The 18,371-nt window shown below is 36.6% G+C and overlaps 1 protein-coding gene and 1 long non-coding RNA gene across 3 annotated transcripts in view; one reads left to right on the top strand and one right to left on the bottom strand.

Moving 5' to 3' along the window:
• The window catches only part of SLC1A3 (solute carrier family 1 member 3), a 63,807-nt gene that overhangs the window by 11,257 nt on the left and 34,179 nt on the right, over positions 1–18,371 (top strand). The window contains exon 3 of the mRNA XM_048291076.1: positions 8,126–8,263. Within this exon, the coding sequence (XP_048147033.1) occupies positions 8,126–8,263 (138 nt within the window). The remainder of the gene's footprint in view (positions 1–8,125; positions 8,264–18,371) is intronic.
• The window catches only part of LOC125319656, a 119,414-nt gene that overhangs the window by 79,047 nt on the left and 21,996 nt on the right, over positions 1–18,371 (bottom strand). The window contains exons 1-4 of one of the 2 annotated variants that reach the window (XR_007200847.1): positions 15,294–15,478; positions 13,692–13,765; positions 12,992–13,056; positions 11,598–11,685 (exon numbers count right to left, since the gene is read on the bottom strand). This is a non-coding gene — a long non-coding RNA (uncharacterized LOC125319656). Of the gene's footprint in view, positions 1–11,597; positions 11,686–12,991; positions 13,057–13,691; positions 13,766–15,293; positions 15,479–18,371 lie in introns of those variants that run through there. The other variant, XR_007200846.1, reaches the window with a different exon arrangement.

Genomic DNA, 18,371 nt, shown 5'->3' with positions numbered 1-18,371 from the left:
TCAGTCTATCCAGGTTGTTTTTCTCAGCAAAATACTGGACAAAAAAGATCCTTTGAAATCTTTTAACAAAGTCTGCCATGTGATACGTTCCATGATCCAAATAGGTCTGGCATGGGCATATCTTGATTCAACAAAATACTTAAACCTCAGTGTCAAACAAGTCATTTACAGATTTAGACTATCAGCACTAAGCTAAATTAACAGGTGTTTTTGTAGGAATTAAGAGTTGGACTAGTTCCATAGAGATATAACTGCATAATTTGAATGTCCTGCTAATGATGATACAAAACTGCATATTGAGACAGTCCAACCTAAAATGAACTCTCTGTAGTGTGTGTGCAAGCCGGAATTAAAAAAACAAAGGCAACTCTCCATATCTAACTTCAAGGTCTCTGTCAAGCTACACCAGAAGTTCCTCAGAGTAGAGCTCTGTTTTCTGTGCATGTTTGCACAAAGTTCTTGGACCCGAGTGATCTCAGTCTCACTGTCTGCGAGTCCTTAGTGCTACTATACTGTAAAAAACACAAAATAACATGGATGGGCAGCTGAAACCATAGTAGGGAAAAGTAAAATTCAGTACTGGTAAGGTGTCAGCTTCCAGCTGAGGAAAAACAGGAAAGAAAGAAATGTAAAGGCAGGAAATGTACCCTATAAACTTTCAGAGCACAGCTTTTTATCTGTTTTGATCTATATTTTGTGGGAGTAAATACAACTTTTAAAAAAAACTTTAGTCAAGAATGTGAAGCAGCAAAGTAAAGCAGGCATAAAAGAAATAGTTATTATAGTAACTTTGTAAAGTACCGAGTAGTACCATAACACTAAATACTACTTTATAAAATAGAATCTGACATATATTGTGAATGCCTGAGCTTTTGTATATGCATAGTAAGAAATTATTCCTATATTTTCATGGAATTCTTTGTTATTTTTTGCATCAAAAGCATTTTTTAATGTAGTTCAGAGACTAACAAGAGTACATAAACTAGGCATAGTTTGTCTTTCAATGAAGTCTCTTGTCTGAGGATGAAATCAGGAATAATGTCCCTATTCCATTTAGAACAGTCTGCTTCAGTGCCAGCAGTGAAAACTCCTCTTCGTTCCAAATCCTCTACTAATGCCCTGCAATTACTTGTCTTAAAAATAAAATTTGAAAAAAAGAAAAAGGAGAGAAATCAGAGATGACAAACAAGGGATAAATACAGAAACAGTTCAAGGAAAACAAGTGAAAAAAAATTTAAAACATTTAAAGGCAAACAGAGAAGTTGAAGTTGGATAAAAAGAGACCAATTTTTTGGACATGTTCTCAAAGGAAGAAAATTACCTCCTAATTGGGGAAGACAGGCAAATGAGCCAAACAACTAGAGACAAAAGGGAAAAAGTGTATGTCTAACACTAGGGCAAAGAAATAGCAAAGGACAAATTTCAATGATTTCTAAAAAGCCTTTTTAACAACACTCAGAAGCTGTTATAGCCTCAGATTTGGTGTCCATTTTAGGCAGTATCTGATCCAATTGTGGCTTTACTCATTGCTTAGTTACATCAGTTCTTACAGCTTCAGACTCTCCTTTCCACTTGCATGCCTTCTGTCCACAAAATCCAAGAAGATTCTGTGGCTGCAAGCAAAAGCATCATGCAAGTGCCCAGCCATAGCTGTGAATTTGTTTTGGGAATTCAGGCTCCTCCAGAGTGGGGCAGAAGGTGGCAGGCAGAGTGTTTTACTAATTTTGAGTTGGGAATTAAGTGCCCATGTATATCTGTAAATCTAGCTCTGAATGCCCCCAATACACATTTATTATAAAATGCCTCTGCGTCTTTGCAAATTGTAACTGAATACTGGTGTTAAAAGCCTGGTATGGGTCTTCTGGGAAAATAATCTCTCTTACAGGATAAAGCAAACCCTCGGGGCCAAGTTCAGGGAGCAGGTGTTCTTGAGGTACTGTGTCTGCAGGGCTGTGGCTCTGTATCTCCCCAGCACAGCTGTGAGCACCATGGCACTCCTGTGGCCCCTGAGCAAAGGTAACACAAGGACTTCTCTTCTGGTCCAGTGGGCAATTCTCTGACATCAACGTGACTCTTACTTTGCTATACACTTGCTTTTCTCTGGACATGGCCCTTTTTGCAGATCCCAGATCTTTTCCAGATCCCAGTCATGTCTAGGATATCTAGCTCTTCCACACTATTTCTCCCGTGACTCCTCTCACGGTATGTCTCAGGCAAAGGAGAGGTAGCTGCTTGTGTTCAAATTAACCCATATTCCACCTTAATAAAGATTCTAATAGAGTAGCTTGGAGCACAGGTCCTTAAGCTCTCTGCTACAATGTCATAATGCAGTTAAAACCTGGTATTTATGTTCAACAAAATAGTTTCAAAGGGAACATACCTTCCTACCTACATAAGAAAAACCAGAAAGTAAGGAAGGAGGGATGATATATCAGATATACCAGGGGGTGAAGATTCAATATAAAATTATGAAACAAAAACTATGAAAATCAAAGTCATGCTGAGCAAATTGTGTGATTCTTGTGGCAAGCAAGGAAAGAAATTAAGAAATGGATTTTGTCGGCAACTTGAAGTATTTCTTATCACTAGAGAAGTAATTTACCTGTTTGTCTCAAGTAAATACAGTTGTAGACTTATCTGAAACTAGCTGTTAGAAGAAAGGTGTCAGAACAAAATGGTAAATTAACCAGAAACAAATGACCCAAAGAACAAAAGCAGTCATTCCAGAGCTCTGCAGGAACGTAGGAATGAAATGGCTGCGCAGCTAACAAAAATATACAATGCCCCATTAAACTGGTAGAAGCTTGATTCCCTTCATGGCTCTTGCCCAATTGTTGTTATAGAACAAAATGTTATCTGCTTGCTGGTTACAAGATTTTCTGGAACTGGACCATTAACAGCTGTTAGTCTAGAACAGCCTTTAATTCAGTGTAAGGTATTCTTTTTTCCAATTATTTTTGAAGTTTTCTATTTCCTGCTGAAAAAGCAAAGGTAATTCTGTACCTCATATACTAAAGAAAAGGGTATTGATATGGACCTCATTTTATAGTGTTCTGAGATTTACAGTAAAAAGCAGAAGTGTATATAACACTCAGTGGTGTGTTCTGATTGAACTGGCAAGCACTGATAAAGAAAAAGCACTTCTTGCACCATCATTGATATAACACATAGTAATTTCCTCTTGAAATATGTTTAAGTGATATTTGGTCAATTGAGAATTGCAACTGTCAGAATTTTGTACTGCTTGCTTGAAAACACAGCAGAGAGGGTGGGCATTGTAAAAAATGTAAGTTTGAAATAATTGTATGGTCTTAATTCCTGTGTGATTCTGAAATAAGATAGAGACCAGAAGCTCGTAAGATTTCATTTCAATAACTTGGTCTTAAAATAATGAATTATTTGAAGTAATGAAAAAGGCAATCCTTTCTCTTTATTAATTTTTTATATATAATTCTTCTAAGTGGGCCAGAAGTATAGACTTAAGCTTCCCTAAAGTTCTTGCATGAATGTTTAGATGTAAGTAAAGTCCCATCTTCCTTCTTCTAAGAGTTATGGTTCGGGGGTTTTTTTAATTGATGTGTTGTTTAAACTCATAGGTAGGTCTGCCACCCATTTCATATAGGCAACACAAAGAGTCATGTGAAGGAGCCTCCACTATTGTGACACCAGGGCATTTTTGTGACACAATTGAGGACTTCATTTTATCCAAGGAGGATTTTGAACCTCATTTTCAAATTCAATTAAGGAAATTGTGTGAAATTTTTTTTTTTTTAAAAACCAGCTATCTCCATAACATATCTGTTCCAAAAGATATTACAGAACAATTTTTGTCTTGCTACTTCAGACCCTGATTTTATTGCTTACTTCATCACACTTTGATGCTAATCCATTTAAGACATTTTTCATGGAAGGTTGTGTGTTTCTTAGACATACAAGTATATCCATAGTTTTTAAAGCCTGACACGAAGACTTTATTTTTTCCTTTCTGGTACCCAGCATCTAGAACTGAAGACTGTAGGCCATTCATCAGTGTGTTCCTATTTTTGGAATAAGGAATTCCAAAACATACCTACAATTTTGCAATTTCCATGCCATTACCCTAACTGCCAGAATTATTTTCACCTTCTGCTCCTTGCAAGTTTTAAATACTCTCTTCACTGTAGTCATACATATTGAATTTTATTTTGAACATCTACACTGGTATAAAATCAATGCAATAAAATGGTTTATCTTGTTAGATTGTTCTGATTGTCATCAGGATTATCTACAAATAAATTTTTCCATAAACTTAACTGTATCACTGACAAGAATAGCTCAAAAACCCATTTATAACTCTAAACTGATTTGCTTTTTCATTATGAACTGTGTACATTATTTAACAATGTTTCTGTTATACACTGTACATACGTATAGAATTCAGCTTGTTAACTTAAACAGGCACTACTAATTTTTGTCCAGAAAAAGCCTAAATTCTGTTGATAAATCTACTCTTTCCTGCAGTGCAAAAATGGTACACTATTAACCATTTGAGAAGTCAGGCTCTGATAGTGTTGATTAGCTGATTTTTTCTGTTACAAAGGGTAGACAGAAACCTGCACAACAAGTTGTGAGAGCTTGTTTCACACAAGGCTTTGTCTCATTACAATTTTCAGAATTAACCTGAAACTTGAAACTTTTACTGAGAAAAACCGCTTCCAATATTTAGCCTTCCCAGTCTTGGTCATGAACGGTACTAAGCACTAAAACTCCTGCCACACACAAAGCAGATAGTTGATGGAATACTGCACACCTCCCAAAGGTTTAGTGCCTCCTGCAAGGCCTTGGTTCAGGACTTTATTTTGATGCTTTGTCATTGCTCCTATTTTTAAATCATCATTATATGCTGCTATCTCACTATTTCAAGCCTGTGAATGTTGGTTCCAAGAAGCTAATTCAAAGAAGACAAAGCTACCTTGCCAAATTTAACTTTACTGTTTCAAGAATTTTGTTAATTCAACTTTATCAGATGGGATATTATACCCACTATCTAGTTATTCAAACTCAGAACAGAAAATGAAGTTCAATCTTAATTTATTCTAAGATTGAGAGGGACTGGTAAAATCATGCTGCTCTGCATTGATTACCAAACGCTACAAAAAGGAAATAATTTGCTTAAATTTCTTCTTGAGCTACTAAGACGACTGTGTGAATACAATCAATTTTCAGAAATATCTGTGAAACAACTGCTACTGTGTCTATATTTCAAGCAGGTAAACTGAGTCAGAGAAAAGTTCTCATGTCTTGGACATGACTGCATACAAATCAATAGCAGTGCTAAGATTGAGGCTGAAGAATTAGTAGCTGTTGTGTGTTGACCCATTTCAACATAATGCACTACCAGGGCACATTTTTTTCACATTGCAGAAATTCCTTCTGTAAACTGCAGTGCTGGGCAACCCTGTAATTATGCATAGAGCATGTTAGGATAAAAAAAGCCAATAATTTTTGGCTCAACAGGTTTACATGGCACTTCAAAAACTCACTCTCACTACTAATAATATTCATTCAAACAGCCAACTTAGGTCACTTGGATGTACTGCTTGGATGGCAGTGGAACAGATAATCGAGCCCTTATAGCATAGCATAAGGACTAGTTCTTATAGCAGCCTCAGAAACCCTTACCAACCCCAGTGAGGCTTTGTACTAGTGCAGGGATTAATTCATGTGGAACTAATTGCAGGACTGTGGCCTAAGTAAGAAACCGGTCTAGCTCTATTTGCTTGTTACCCAGTTGTCAAAATGTAGTGCTCATTAAGTGCAGAGACAAAAGATCCAGATGGATTCTTTATATCTGAGAAATGTGTTTCTCATACAAAAAGAAAATAATGAGTATCTCAGCAGTAGAACTTAAAACTTTGTTGAAAAGAAGAGAAACTCTTAGGCAGGTCTCTTAAACAAGAGTAATTCAGATGCCCTTCTTCTACGCATTTTATGATGTAATTTTACCTAAAAAATAACAACTTATGCAAAATGCACTTTAGCTACCTGAACATAAATGAGACTAAACTAAATGCCTTCCAGTCCTGCCACTCTCTTCCATAACGTGAACTCCATGCTTGGTGCCATTTGCATTTTAATCACTTTTCTCCCTGTCCTGTAATACTGTTCTATTTTCTGTTCTGTGCAAGATATTTCTCAACTCCTCTAGCTTAACCAGCCTGCTGAAGTCCCTAAATCATGATAAGACAAGCAGAGGTCACTGAATTGAGAGTCACAGCTGTTTTCTTTCACCAGCAGATGTCAATAATCTAGTGTAGGAGGCATGACAGCATATTTTAGCTAGCAAAATTTGACATGAAGATATTATCCACTCTATGGAACTACCAATCAAAAAATCTTTAAATTAAAGCAAAACCACAAAGTGATTAAGAATTGGAACTAGAGTTGTCAAAACTGTTGAATGTTACAGCTCTTTCAGGATGTACTAAAGTTCTAACAAGATCTAGAATTGAGCTAGAATGCTCTGCTGCCTATTACTGAGGAGCAGTTTCATAAAACATTTTAGGAAATCTGAGTCTGCCTATCTTTCAAAAAGGGCAATCCCAGTCTTCGCCAAAGTGCATTTCTATCAGTGAAATACCAATACCTGTGTAGCCATACAAAATAGTTGCCTCAAGGAATTGACCTGGCTAAAAATTGACCCAGTAAAATAAATTCTGATCCAGCTTTCTACACAGTCACAGTTAACCAAAATGCCAGTCCTAGACAGCTGGGAAGACCATGGAGTCATGAACGGAGAGATAGTTGAGTTTCACCATCTGTATGGTTAATGTGTTCCAGATAAAGCCATGAGTTATTTGGCTGGGTATAGAAGACCTACATCAGACAGGCGCCAAGCCATTTAACAATTGCAAATTGCAACTAGTCATGCCAGCTGACCAAGTAACTAAATAAATATGCAAACAAAGCTGTTGGTGGCAAGTACAGGGCAAAATCTTCAAAGTTGTAGCTGGGAAATTTAGGTTGCCACAGGTCAGCCCATCTAAGGCTTCCATTTGTAAATGTATTTCAAGCATCATTTATCTGTTCCCAGCAAGATAAATGGATCCAGGCATTCCCTTGCTCCTGTCCCTCAGGCATTGAAACCCACCACTTAATTATCCAGTAAGGCCTTCCAATGCTGATCATCTTCTTCTTTGCAAGTATCAGTACTCCTGAAGGTAAGCGTGTGTGGAGCTGCTTACCTCCCACTTCTTTTTGACTACAAAAAGACCAAACCACAAAGGGATTCTCAAATATGTCTGTCCTGGTTATCCCTTTCAATCTGAAGCACATCTGCAGGACCAGGCCCCACAGAGTAAACAGGCACGGACAAGACTTCTGAAGACTGCTAGTTAGTATGTGTATGCATTGCCTATATGACTACAGTCAAAATCCCAGAATTCAAGACACTTGGCCACAGTAGCTGGGATTGTTTCCTTTTCATTAGCACTCAAGATATATACCTTTGACAGTAATCCTGATTTTAAAAAATAGCAGTACAAAAATCCTTCTGAATAACTGTTCTGATTCTGGCCAGGAGAGGGTTAGTTTTTGCAGTAGCCAGGAGGGGGCTTGGCTAGGACCCAGAGGTTATTCTATACCACCCAACATCATTTTTGGGGCGAGGGGAAGGGGCCCCTTCCGGGTCTTGGAGCACGTTGGGGATTTCTGCATGGTGAGCACTTGTGTGTGAATCGTTCGCCTCTTGTACAATTTGTTATTAAAATTATTACTGTTCTTTTTCTTATTTCATTGCTGTCTCTAGTAATTGTTCTTATCTCAAGGCATGATGTCTACATGTTGTGCCTCCAGTTCTCCTCTCTATCCCACCACAGGGGAGGGAGCAGGGAACTGAGCAAGCTACCCATGGTTTGCAGTGTTTCACTGGGAGCACTAAATTGGGAACACTGTTCCGAAACCATGACAATAATTTCAAGTTTTCATTAGGACTACTCATAGTAGTAGACGATACTGGAGAAAGTAAATCAGTGTAGTAAAAACTGTTACAATTAGATATGTCAAGTAAGTACTCTACAGATGGTCATGTTCAGATGTTACTACTACTTTAAAAGACGGAGTAATGGTATCTTTTTCCTCCCTTCAGGTGTAATCCTGGGATTTTCTCTTCGATCATATAAGATGAGCTATCGGGAAGTGAAGTACTTTTCGTTTCCAGGAGAACTACTCATGAGAATGCTGCAGATGCTGGTCCTGCCACTAATTGTCTCCAGTTTAGTCACAGGTAAACAAAACCAAAACAAAACACACCCATATTTTTCTCTTCTTTTAAATAATTTTATAAAGATGCACACACCAAAATCTAAAAAGTAACCATTCTATATCCTATAAGTGCTATTACCTGCAGAAGGACACCGCATTGCTATTGCTGGTTTAGAGACAATGTAATAAGACATTTGAATTAATATACAGAGAAACTGAAAGATGTTTTTCTGAATTCCAAGACAGACTAACTGTACAAGTTACTATATGTGGCTGCTATGAAACTGACTCTGTACTCCACTCTCTTCCCTTACTTTCTGAACAGATATTTCCTCCGCAATGTCCTATTGTTATCAAAGATAACATATCTCAAAAACACACTGCCAAAACCCAAGAAAGTTGAAACTGTTTATTGTGGTCAATAACACATGCCTGTAACCACAGATATGTAAAACATCTGTCTGCCTCCTCGTGTTCCAGCAACAGATTAGAAAAAATGGAATCCTATCATAGAATGGCTTGGGTTGGAAGGGGCCTTAAAGGGCATCTGGTTCCAACCGTCCTGCCACGGGCAGGGACACCTTCCAGTAGACCAGATTGCTCAGAGCCACATCCAACCTGTTCTTGAACACTGCCAGGGATGGGGCATACGCAGCTTCTCTGGGCAACCTCTGCCAGTGCCCCATCACACTTAGTAAAGATTTTATTCCTGAGATCTAATCTAAACCCACCTTCTTTTAGTTTAAGCCATCTCCTCTTCTATCACTACAAGCCCTCTTATAGGCCCTTCAGGTACTGGAAGGTGTTCTAAGGTCTCCCTGGAACCTTTTCTTCCAGGCTGAGCAACCCCAATGCTCTCAGCCTGTCCTCATGAGAGAGGTACTTCAGCCCTCTGATCATTTTCACGACTTCCTCTGGACCCACTCCAATAAGTCCATGTCCATTGGTGATAGATGGGATAGAATGGAAAGTTTGGAAGAAACTTAATTCCATCAGTTCTGTTTCATTATCTTCTGGTCAGCAACTCTATTAAGCTTTGAGCACTCTTTACCAAGTTGTTCCTCTAACTAGTGATATATTTAATTTCTTATGATCATATATGCCTTGGCATTCCACCCAAGGTTCATGGAAGACCTCTCAGATTTGTTATGAATGTTCAGGATGTACCTGTGATGTATTTATTTTATCAATTACCTGAAGAAAAGAAGGCATGGATTTTAGTCTATCAACAAATCAGCTTGGAGAACTTAATCAAAATCACCCACTGTGCAGTCCTAGGATCTAAAACAGCAAATACACTACCTTGATTGACAGAGGATCCAGAGACTATAAGTTGTTTTCTATTTAATTGATTGTCAAATATGTTAATATTAAGATCTCTTAAAAATGCAAATGAGCACAGACTCATATCTTCACAGAAACCAAAAGTAGTGTGTATGAGTATAAGGTGTTAATGCAACAGCAGGAAACTAGGGTATTCACAGTAACAAAACTGTTTGCCTTCTCATATTTCAAAGAAAAAGTGAAGTTTGTTTCTGTACACACACATTATATGGATACTGAAAATTAAATGAACCCTGAAACTAGGGAGTGATTTGTAAGTTTTGTAGGGGAAATGATGGCAGGTTTTATTCCCAACCAGGGCATAATTCTGTTACATGTCATACTTTCTCCCATCTTCTTGTCCCTTTCACCTGTAGAACTCCCTGGGTTGGCAGGACACTGATAGAAGAACCATTAAAAGTAGCAAAGGAGAGACTTTTACCCTTTTTCAATGCCAACTGAGACTGGCACTGCTGCTCAATTTTGCAGGATGAATTCTTGCAGGAGAATTTAACTGTTGAATTCTCAATTCCTTATAACTCTGCAATCATACTGGTTCTCTCAGAGAGCTCAAGGTAAATTAGGAAACTAGGTAGATCACCCTATACAAGGATTTGAATGATTTTTAACAATCTAAGTAGAAACACAGGTAAAGATCAGGAAATTACCTTAGAGACTCACAAGCATCACAAGGAGCTGGACTTTTGATAAAACAAGTTCATTTGCTGTGTCACCAGGTCTCAGTAGAGATTTTGTGAAACATCAGAAAAAAAAGTTTCCAAGTAATCCTATTCTGAAAAGAATCTTCATTCTCTGGATTCAAACAATACCCCTCTTTTTGATGTGTTTTTTCTTTCCCTTTAAAACCCTTTATCCTTTTTTAAGCCTTTTTTTTCGTAACAATCGATTCCTTTATTATAGACAGGCATTTGGCAAAGAGAAATCTTATCCATCAGTAAGATTTGTCCTATTATCATACAAGTGCCTTGTAATATTAAATGGATTATACTTAGAGTTTCCCTTTGAAGTAGAGACACTAATTTTCAAGGTGAATAACAACATTTTAAACTTCTTGAGTTGGGTAGGGAACAATCAAAGAAAACTCAATGCAATTCACAAATAGCAGATATAATTTCTTTTTTAAAATCATTCAGTACAGCAGGACTATGCCCTTTTTCATGGGAATAAAATACTTTTCCAAGTTTATTCTAAAAACTGTGGAAAAAACCTGTTTTCTACCCTGAACAATACTTCATTTAGCATACAAACTGTTTTTTAAAAGGGATGTTTTTACATTTTTGCTGCAGAACTCTCATACACAAATGAACATACAGGCATTACTGAATATCTAAATAATAATTAAATATAACCTATATAGGTGTACTACTGTGCCATTTGATGTATGGTTGGATTCTTTTTTTACACATTATATAATTAATTGGATAAAAGTCTAATACTTCTCAAGTCAGTCTTAAGACCACTCAGTATCCTTAAGCCAAATCTCTTATTTCCTGTATTTTGTTTGGCAAAGCATAGTGGATGCCTCTTAACTAATTTAGAAGTGACTCCTCCAGGTCTTCATGCTGATAACATACTTGCTTCTTCCAATTGTCAATTATTTGAATAATACTTTGCTGTGTCTCCTAGACATGATATTCTGGGTTTCCTTTTGTATTTATGCAAGAGTGATGGATGTAACTGTGGCAAAACCATAACCTATGGTCTCTGTGGTATTAGAAATAGGCTGGGGATGGTTACATTCCCTTGCGAATTTTGTGAATGTCAAAGAAATTAGAATAAAATCAAACTAATAGTTAATGGGCTATTATATTAATAAAAGATAAATTGTGAAAATGAAGACTTCTGCTATACAGGTGAACAGTTCTGATGGTTATTCACAGACCTCAGGAAAATAAACTATCCAAGGTGAAGTCAACCTAGTAATATTTCTTTACCCCTTGTTTTCGTATTTAATGAAAGAAGCAATGTAGGATCATTCAGAGGCTTTTAGTCACCTTTGCCTTATGACTTACCATCATTGCATACGGTTCAAGCAGGTATGCAGCTTTCTCCATGAGATTCTATCTTCTGATGTGTGTGTTACCAGGCATGTACTAACATCTGCTTGGGAGAAAATGGAGGTTACTTGCATACCATTCACTATCTTTTAATGTTTATAGGAAAATATGATTATATGCATGTCTATTATTTATTTTTGTGGTCTAGACATAAATTCAACTGTTGGGCTTTATTGTCTACAGTCTTTAAAATGAGAGAACTCCTAAGTCAGCATTCCCAATTGGGATCTCATATAAAGTCAAAGGCAAAATTAAAACATGGTGTATGAGAGGCAATATAAATAACCAAATAAATAGATTAAATTCCCATTTGGATTGTATTATTGCCAAGTCTTTAATATTAATTTAAATATTAATTCTTATACAAACAGAGGACTGAAAATTTTGCTCTGTTTTGAATTTGCAGCAGTTATACAAGAAAAAATATTTTATGCTTTCTCATTTCTTTACAGCTTGAAGCATCTGACATTAAAACTGACACAGTTATTTTAAAATACACATTGTCCCTAAAAGGTATATAAAATAAATATGTATGCATATGATAACAATTCAACTCATCATGAAATTGGCAAAGCTGGAGAAAATTGCATCAGCAATAAGAGTACTATGCATTAGTATTTTTTGAGCTGTTATAGCAAGATGATAATGAAATTGAAATTCCAGTCCTTAAAACTAGCCCACAAGTTTTTTTCTGTGAGTTTCAGGTATTCACTGAATATAATGTTGTCACAATGAGGTATCTTTTCCTAACAAAAACATTTATTTCCTGAAATCCTTTCCAGAAGAAAGATTCACAGCCAGTCTTTATAAAGAGCACAGTTTGAACATAACATTTATGAGAAATATTAAAGCTAGAGAAATTTTATAAGGGTTATGTGCAAATATTTTCACAATTCTAGTCACAGTTCAGTTTAACAGACAGGTTGCTTTTCCTTCCACAAAATTTTGAGAGCTTGGAATTTAGTTTTTACAGAGACCACTATTTTTAAATGCAAGTGAACAGGGATTAAATTCTGTGCTATTCTTTCAAATATCTTTGTCTGGTAAATTGTAACAAAGCATTAAAAGCCCATTCAAGGCCTGACACTAATTTTTCCTGCACATTGCAGGGACATTAAGTCTACAGTTTATTTAGTAACAGACATCAAGATAGTGAAGGAGAATAGGAGTATAGAAACAGTGAAACTGAGGTCTGCTGGCTCACCAAGGATTACACAGCAATTATAGAATCAAGCAAAGATTCCATTTGTGAATACCAATACAACACACTGTGCACTAGACAATACCGCTTGTCCAAACTGTTGATGGGAGTAACACTAACGTGGTGCAAATGAGTCTTAACCACTTACCAGGATTTTGTGTGCAAGATTCTGTACAAACACAGATGGTGAGTCTCCTTCCAAAAAAAAGAAGGCTGTATGGAAAAACAGTGTAAAAGGATGAGCAGAGAAGATTTACTTCAAAGAGGAAGAGCATTTTAACATGCAGATTGTATAATGTCTTCGTTTATATTCACTCCTCTTTCTAATTCAAATAATAACGTAACTTTTGCTAATGGGTTCTGGAAGACACAGAAGCTTCCCTGCCTCTATGGGGTTTCAATAACTGTTGACAACACTGAGTACTGCAGGAGACACAAGTGATTTTGCTTGGGCAGATAAGGTTTTGCCCCGAAACTTTATCAAAATGTTCATAGTAGTTACTGCCACAAAAACTATAGAAAGTATTGACAAAGAGCAGAAAGCGGGAATTTCCATGAATGGATGCTTCCTAACTAGCCTCAGATGTGCATACGATGCTTTTGATTTCAGCTATCGAAGGAATGCAATGAACGGTGCTTGCTAAAAGCATTCAGTAAGGAATAAAGGCTATCCCCTCAATGAGATAAAATAAAGGCACACAAAGTCACTCAAGTAATATAACAAAGCACTCTCAGGGTTCACAACTAACAGACAAGTTGTAGCTGCAGTTGCTTAAAATTGCCTACAATGAAACAACTGTAATGTTCAAACAACTGAACTTGAGGTATTCTCCAAGTCACTCCCTTACCTAAGTCAGGAAAAATGCAGCATCTGGACATTAACATATTCAATTGCAGAAAGGCAGTTTTTTCCCAGTGCTACCTGTGGATGCAAAATGTGGAAAGTCAGTGTTGTGAGATGTTGTGTAACCTTAGGCAAATCATGTTTTCCTTTTGTATCTCTGCTTTTTTTCTTCCTTCAGATGTAGTGCTGGTGAAGTGTTGTTTGGGGTTTTTTTATAGCTACTAGGCAGAAAAGAATATGACTACATGTGATGGAAAACTCAGCAGATGCATATAGCTATTTTAGTTATATATATTTAGGATTTAAACTAGGTTGTATGACAGGGGACTGTGATACAATGGCTCAGCCTCCCACATCCAGATAGCAGATGTACACTGCCTTCTGTAAAGACATAATTCTAGAAAACAGTCTAATGTTATTACAGTTAAGAAATTAAGTTTTGTATTTGCCTTTCTAACATTGAAATGAGACAGTAAACAATCCATCAAGTGTAACTAGATGCAAATGCTATCAATCATATCAAACCCCTATCCTCTAGTAGTTTTTTTCATTTTGGCAATGGCAATCTCCTTTATTAACATATTAAATTAGTAGCAGTAAACATAAAGGGCCAGAATTTCTCTTTTACTCTCTTAACCCCTCACATCAGAGCACAACAGAGGTGTCTGGCATAAAGAGACTTGTGCATTACCTCTTCAAAAAAGAGGCTGTGAAACCAACATGTGTCTAGGTTTGTGAATCAGTAGTGCTTGAAGCTTCTAAGTAGCTCCTGCGTTCTCCTGTCTACTGGGTGAGAAGTGTACTGTGGAAAAAAGGCTGTCACCTACTACAAGGTCCCAGGTGCTGTCTCCTATCAGCTACAATATTTATGGTAATTTCAACAGATGGAAAGTCTCTCATTCAGGCAGAACAGACCTGTGGAGCCAGTTATCGTTATCTCAGGAAAAAAAGAAAAGGAGAGACCTAGCAGTAATTCTCTTTAATTCATTCTGCCAGAACAGACAGATAACCAGTGCCTCTGAAACCTCTTAACTACTTACAGTTAAGCTGGAAGGTGAAAGCATTAATAAAAGTCAGTCTTACGCTGCTATGTTTAAGAAAAGTTTAAGAAACACAGTGTTCCTGATACAGTTCATACACAAAATCCAAGCAGTTAAGCAGTTGTTTGGTCAGTTTAGCTGAACCAGAGCAATGAATCCATTTTCCAAATTCTAAAAATTGGCGTATTTTCTGATTTTCCCAAAATTCTGATTTTGGCAAGGTCTAAAGAAAGAATTTTAGAAGTCAGAATAATAAATAGTCACTAAGTCAATAAAAAGTTTTACACTGATCTCAGCTGACTCCAGTTATAGGGGAAAGAATTAACAAATTCTCTCTGAACAAAGCACTTCCTAGATTGTCAGTGCATTTGAGCTGCCTATGTGCTTGTATTAGGATCTCTCTGCAGAGGAATCCTGTAGATTAAGCCTCTATGAGTAGTATTAAGCCTCTATGAGTAGTATTAAGCCTCTATGAGTAACCAATCCATGGACATCCCAGGAGTGTATTATTTTTTCATTTATGACTTTCTTTTAATAAATAAAATATTATTTTAAAAGTAACTTACCTTCTTTTCAGGCAACTCTTCCCTCTCCCTTCTCCCACCCAAAGCTTTATAAGCATGTCAACATTGTAAAAGCTGAATCGCACAGCAGCTTTAATTTTATGCACTTGTACATTTCATGCACACATGAGTTCATGCATTCATGTAGGTATTTGCATATGCAATTTACATAACAGGATGACACAGTTATTTAATTTGAACATCCACCTACTTTTTCAACCAAATAAAGGAAAACTCATGCTATATTTGTGTGTGTCCAAAATAGAGACCCTCTTAAAATGTGGGCATATAAATTGCTAAGTTAGTAGGGATCCAGTTATCTTGTAAACAGAATAACCTGTTGGGTTTGGCCAATTGAAGAAACATTACAAATATTGATCCATGTTCAGAAACAATTTCATCTCAGACTAGAATCTTTATGGTAGATTCAGGCCAACGGCAGCTAAAAATATACAAACACAAAACAGTAACATAACTATTATAAAGACCTTCCCTTCAGTACCTGTATTTCTGTGTAAAAAAAAGGTCTGGCATATAACTTTCCAAAATCATTATTTGTATAGGCACTCAAAGGTGAAGAAATTGGAACCTTTTTATACTGTTATATTCCACAGCCTTTAAGGCTTTAAGGGAATGTGGGCAATATATGTTTCATAATTATGCCACGCATTTCTGAAATATTTTGGACAAATATTTTCAAAGTTAAAAAACTGAGTTTAAATAGCAGGCAACTACATTAAAAAAAAGAAGAAGAAGAAAACCAGGGAGTTTAGGAAGCATTCAGCACCTAGAAACATCAACTTTCATGTCAAAACACAGAAGAAATGATATGCAGATTCTGAGCATGCTGACAATCAGTTAGGAAACAAGCTATACCCAGCATTTTGCAAGGCATGGATGTTAGAAAATCATAATGAAATGTCATGAGTATTTGTACAAAAAATATATCTTTGGGTGGAACCTCTTCCTCAAAAACTGCTATGTATCTTAATCTGTGCCAATACTAAAAGCAAGGACTTCAGAAAGGTTCATAAAATTAAATTATAACTCATTATTTCTGAACCATTTCTGAAGCAATTTGGCAATAGGGGATACACAGAAATCTGTCTTCACAAGAGCCTAAGAGAACAATTCTAAGTGAATTCTTAGTCAGATCTGACTAAGAATTAAAATGCAATAGCAGCAGAGATTAAATTCCTGCATAAAATGACAGTCTGTATAAGATAACATTTGATTATAGCATAAAAAAGAAAACTTAAGAAGACAAAGAGCATCCAAAAGCAGAAAATACACAGCAGTGTGGTTTTTGAAGTCTTAGGCTCTGCGAGCAGCAGTGCACAAACAGCAGGGGTGTTCAAGAACAAAGTCTGCAATAACTAAAGATAGTGAAACTAGAAAACTCCTCTAAAATAATTCAATTTTGCTAGTGGTCCTTAACTGAAGGCTGATTTAAACTTCATTGCAAATATAACTTCAGCTGCTGCCCAAAGTATTGAGTAACAGCTTCTTATACTTTTATTCAGTTTGCATTCTGCATGCGATTCCAGCTGAATTGACAATAGGGAGCAACCTCCCACCCACAAAGATTTAGTTTTGCTTTTATGTCTTAGTTCAAATGCATAACATCAATACTTTGCTTCCTGACAAAACAAAAATCAAAAACTGTTGAACGAACACATAAGAATTAAAGCATCTTGCCTGAGCACTGGTGGACCATTGTAAAACCACAGTCTCCTTCTTAACATTTTAGTCGAGGGCAGAAGGACTGAAAATATATTAAGGAAAACTCAAAACACTTTTTTGAGTTTAATACGAATATGTGTTGGTTACAGAAAAACAGCAGACCTGAAAATGAAAAAACTCAAAAATACTACAAAATGTAAAACCAGCTAGATTAGTTTGAAAATGGAAAAGACTTGGTTTTACATTTTGTACAGTAAAATGCCCAAAATGCAAAACCAACTCTCAGCATTTTGAGAATTAGGACAAGCATTTTGTTCAGGATATTGCAGATTGAAACTGTAAAATGAAGACATTGTATGTCTTCAATAATGAATGAGTCTGTGATAACATGACAGGTGAACTAGAATGGTGCCAAGTGCAAAGTAGTACACCTGGGAAAGGGGAACAGGCTACACCTATAGCACACCTAATCACAAGTTCTCGGATGGGCACTAGTACAGGCAAGAGTTCTCAGACTCACTGTGAACAGTCCAGAGAGGGTGACAGAGCTTATTACTGGAATTAAGTTCTAGTAAAACACAAGGAGGAATTAAGCAGACTTCATTTTTTGGCTTAATAAAGATACAACCACAGAAGTTGCTGCAAAAGTCCACAGAAATCATGAATCCTTTGTAGAGGCTAAGATGGAGTAATTACTTATATTTATATATCCTAAATATTTTTCATAATATAGGAAAAATAGCGTGTCCATTGAAATAACAAGAGCATGCATTTATATCAAAGAAAAGGAAGTACTTCTTCACACAAGACAAAATTCAATCATGTTGTATAGCACCACAAGCCAGAAGTTTATAGTTTGAAACTAAAGTTAGAGGCTTCACAGATACAGTAATCACTGTCTATTAAATTTGTGGAACTAGCAATTTAGCAAGGCCCTAGATCCCACTGCTCCCTAGTTGCAGGGAGGGCAAACAAGGGCAATTAACTCTATCTTTTTATGTTCCTCACAGTCTTTCAGAAGAACCTATTGTCAGATAAATGTGAAGACAAACGAGTTGGCAGATCATCGGATTAATTTATTTCCCAGTTTTGTGTTGGTTTCGCTTTCTTTAGAATTTCATATCAGATTGACGGGATCTCTCTGTTTTCACTTGCTAAGATTTCACTGACCAATTACTCTGAGGCATTGACTACTGTCTACAGTTTCAGCTTTCTTTCTGACACACAGCTCTTCAAGAAGCAGTTCAAAACCAAGGGAAAAACCATTCCAGGATTTAAGAATCATCTCACTTGTCAACAGACATTAACTCACTTCATTGGCATGAAATTAGACTTCAAAATAAAAGAGCTAAAGCAAGACATAGGTCAAGGAAGAGGGAAAGAAATAAGCACAACAAT

Source organism: Corvus hawaiiensis, chromosome Z (assembly GCF_020740725.1).
Source record: "Corvus hawaiiensis isolate bCorHaw1 chromosome Z, bCorHaw1.pri.cur, whole genome shotgun sequence".
Classification (NCBI taxonomy): Eukaryota; Metazoa; Chordata; class Aves; order Passeriformes; family Corvidae; genus Corvus; species Corvus hawaiiensis.
Note: the sequence above shows the minus strand (reverse complement) of the source record. Positions and strands in the feature narration are given on the sequence as shown.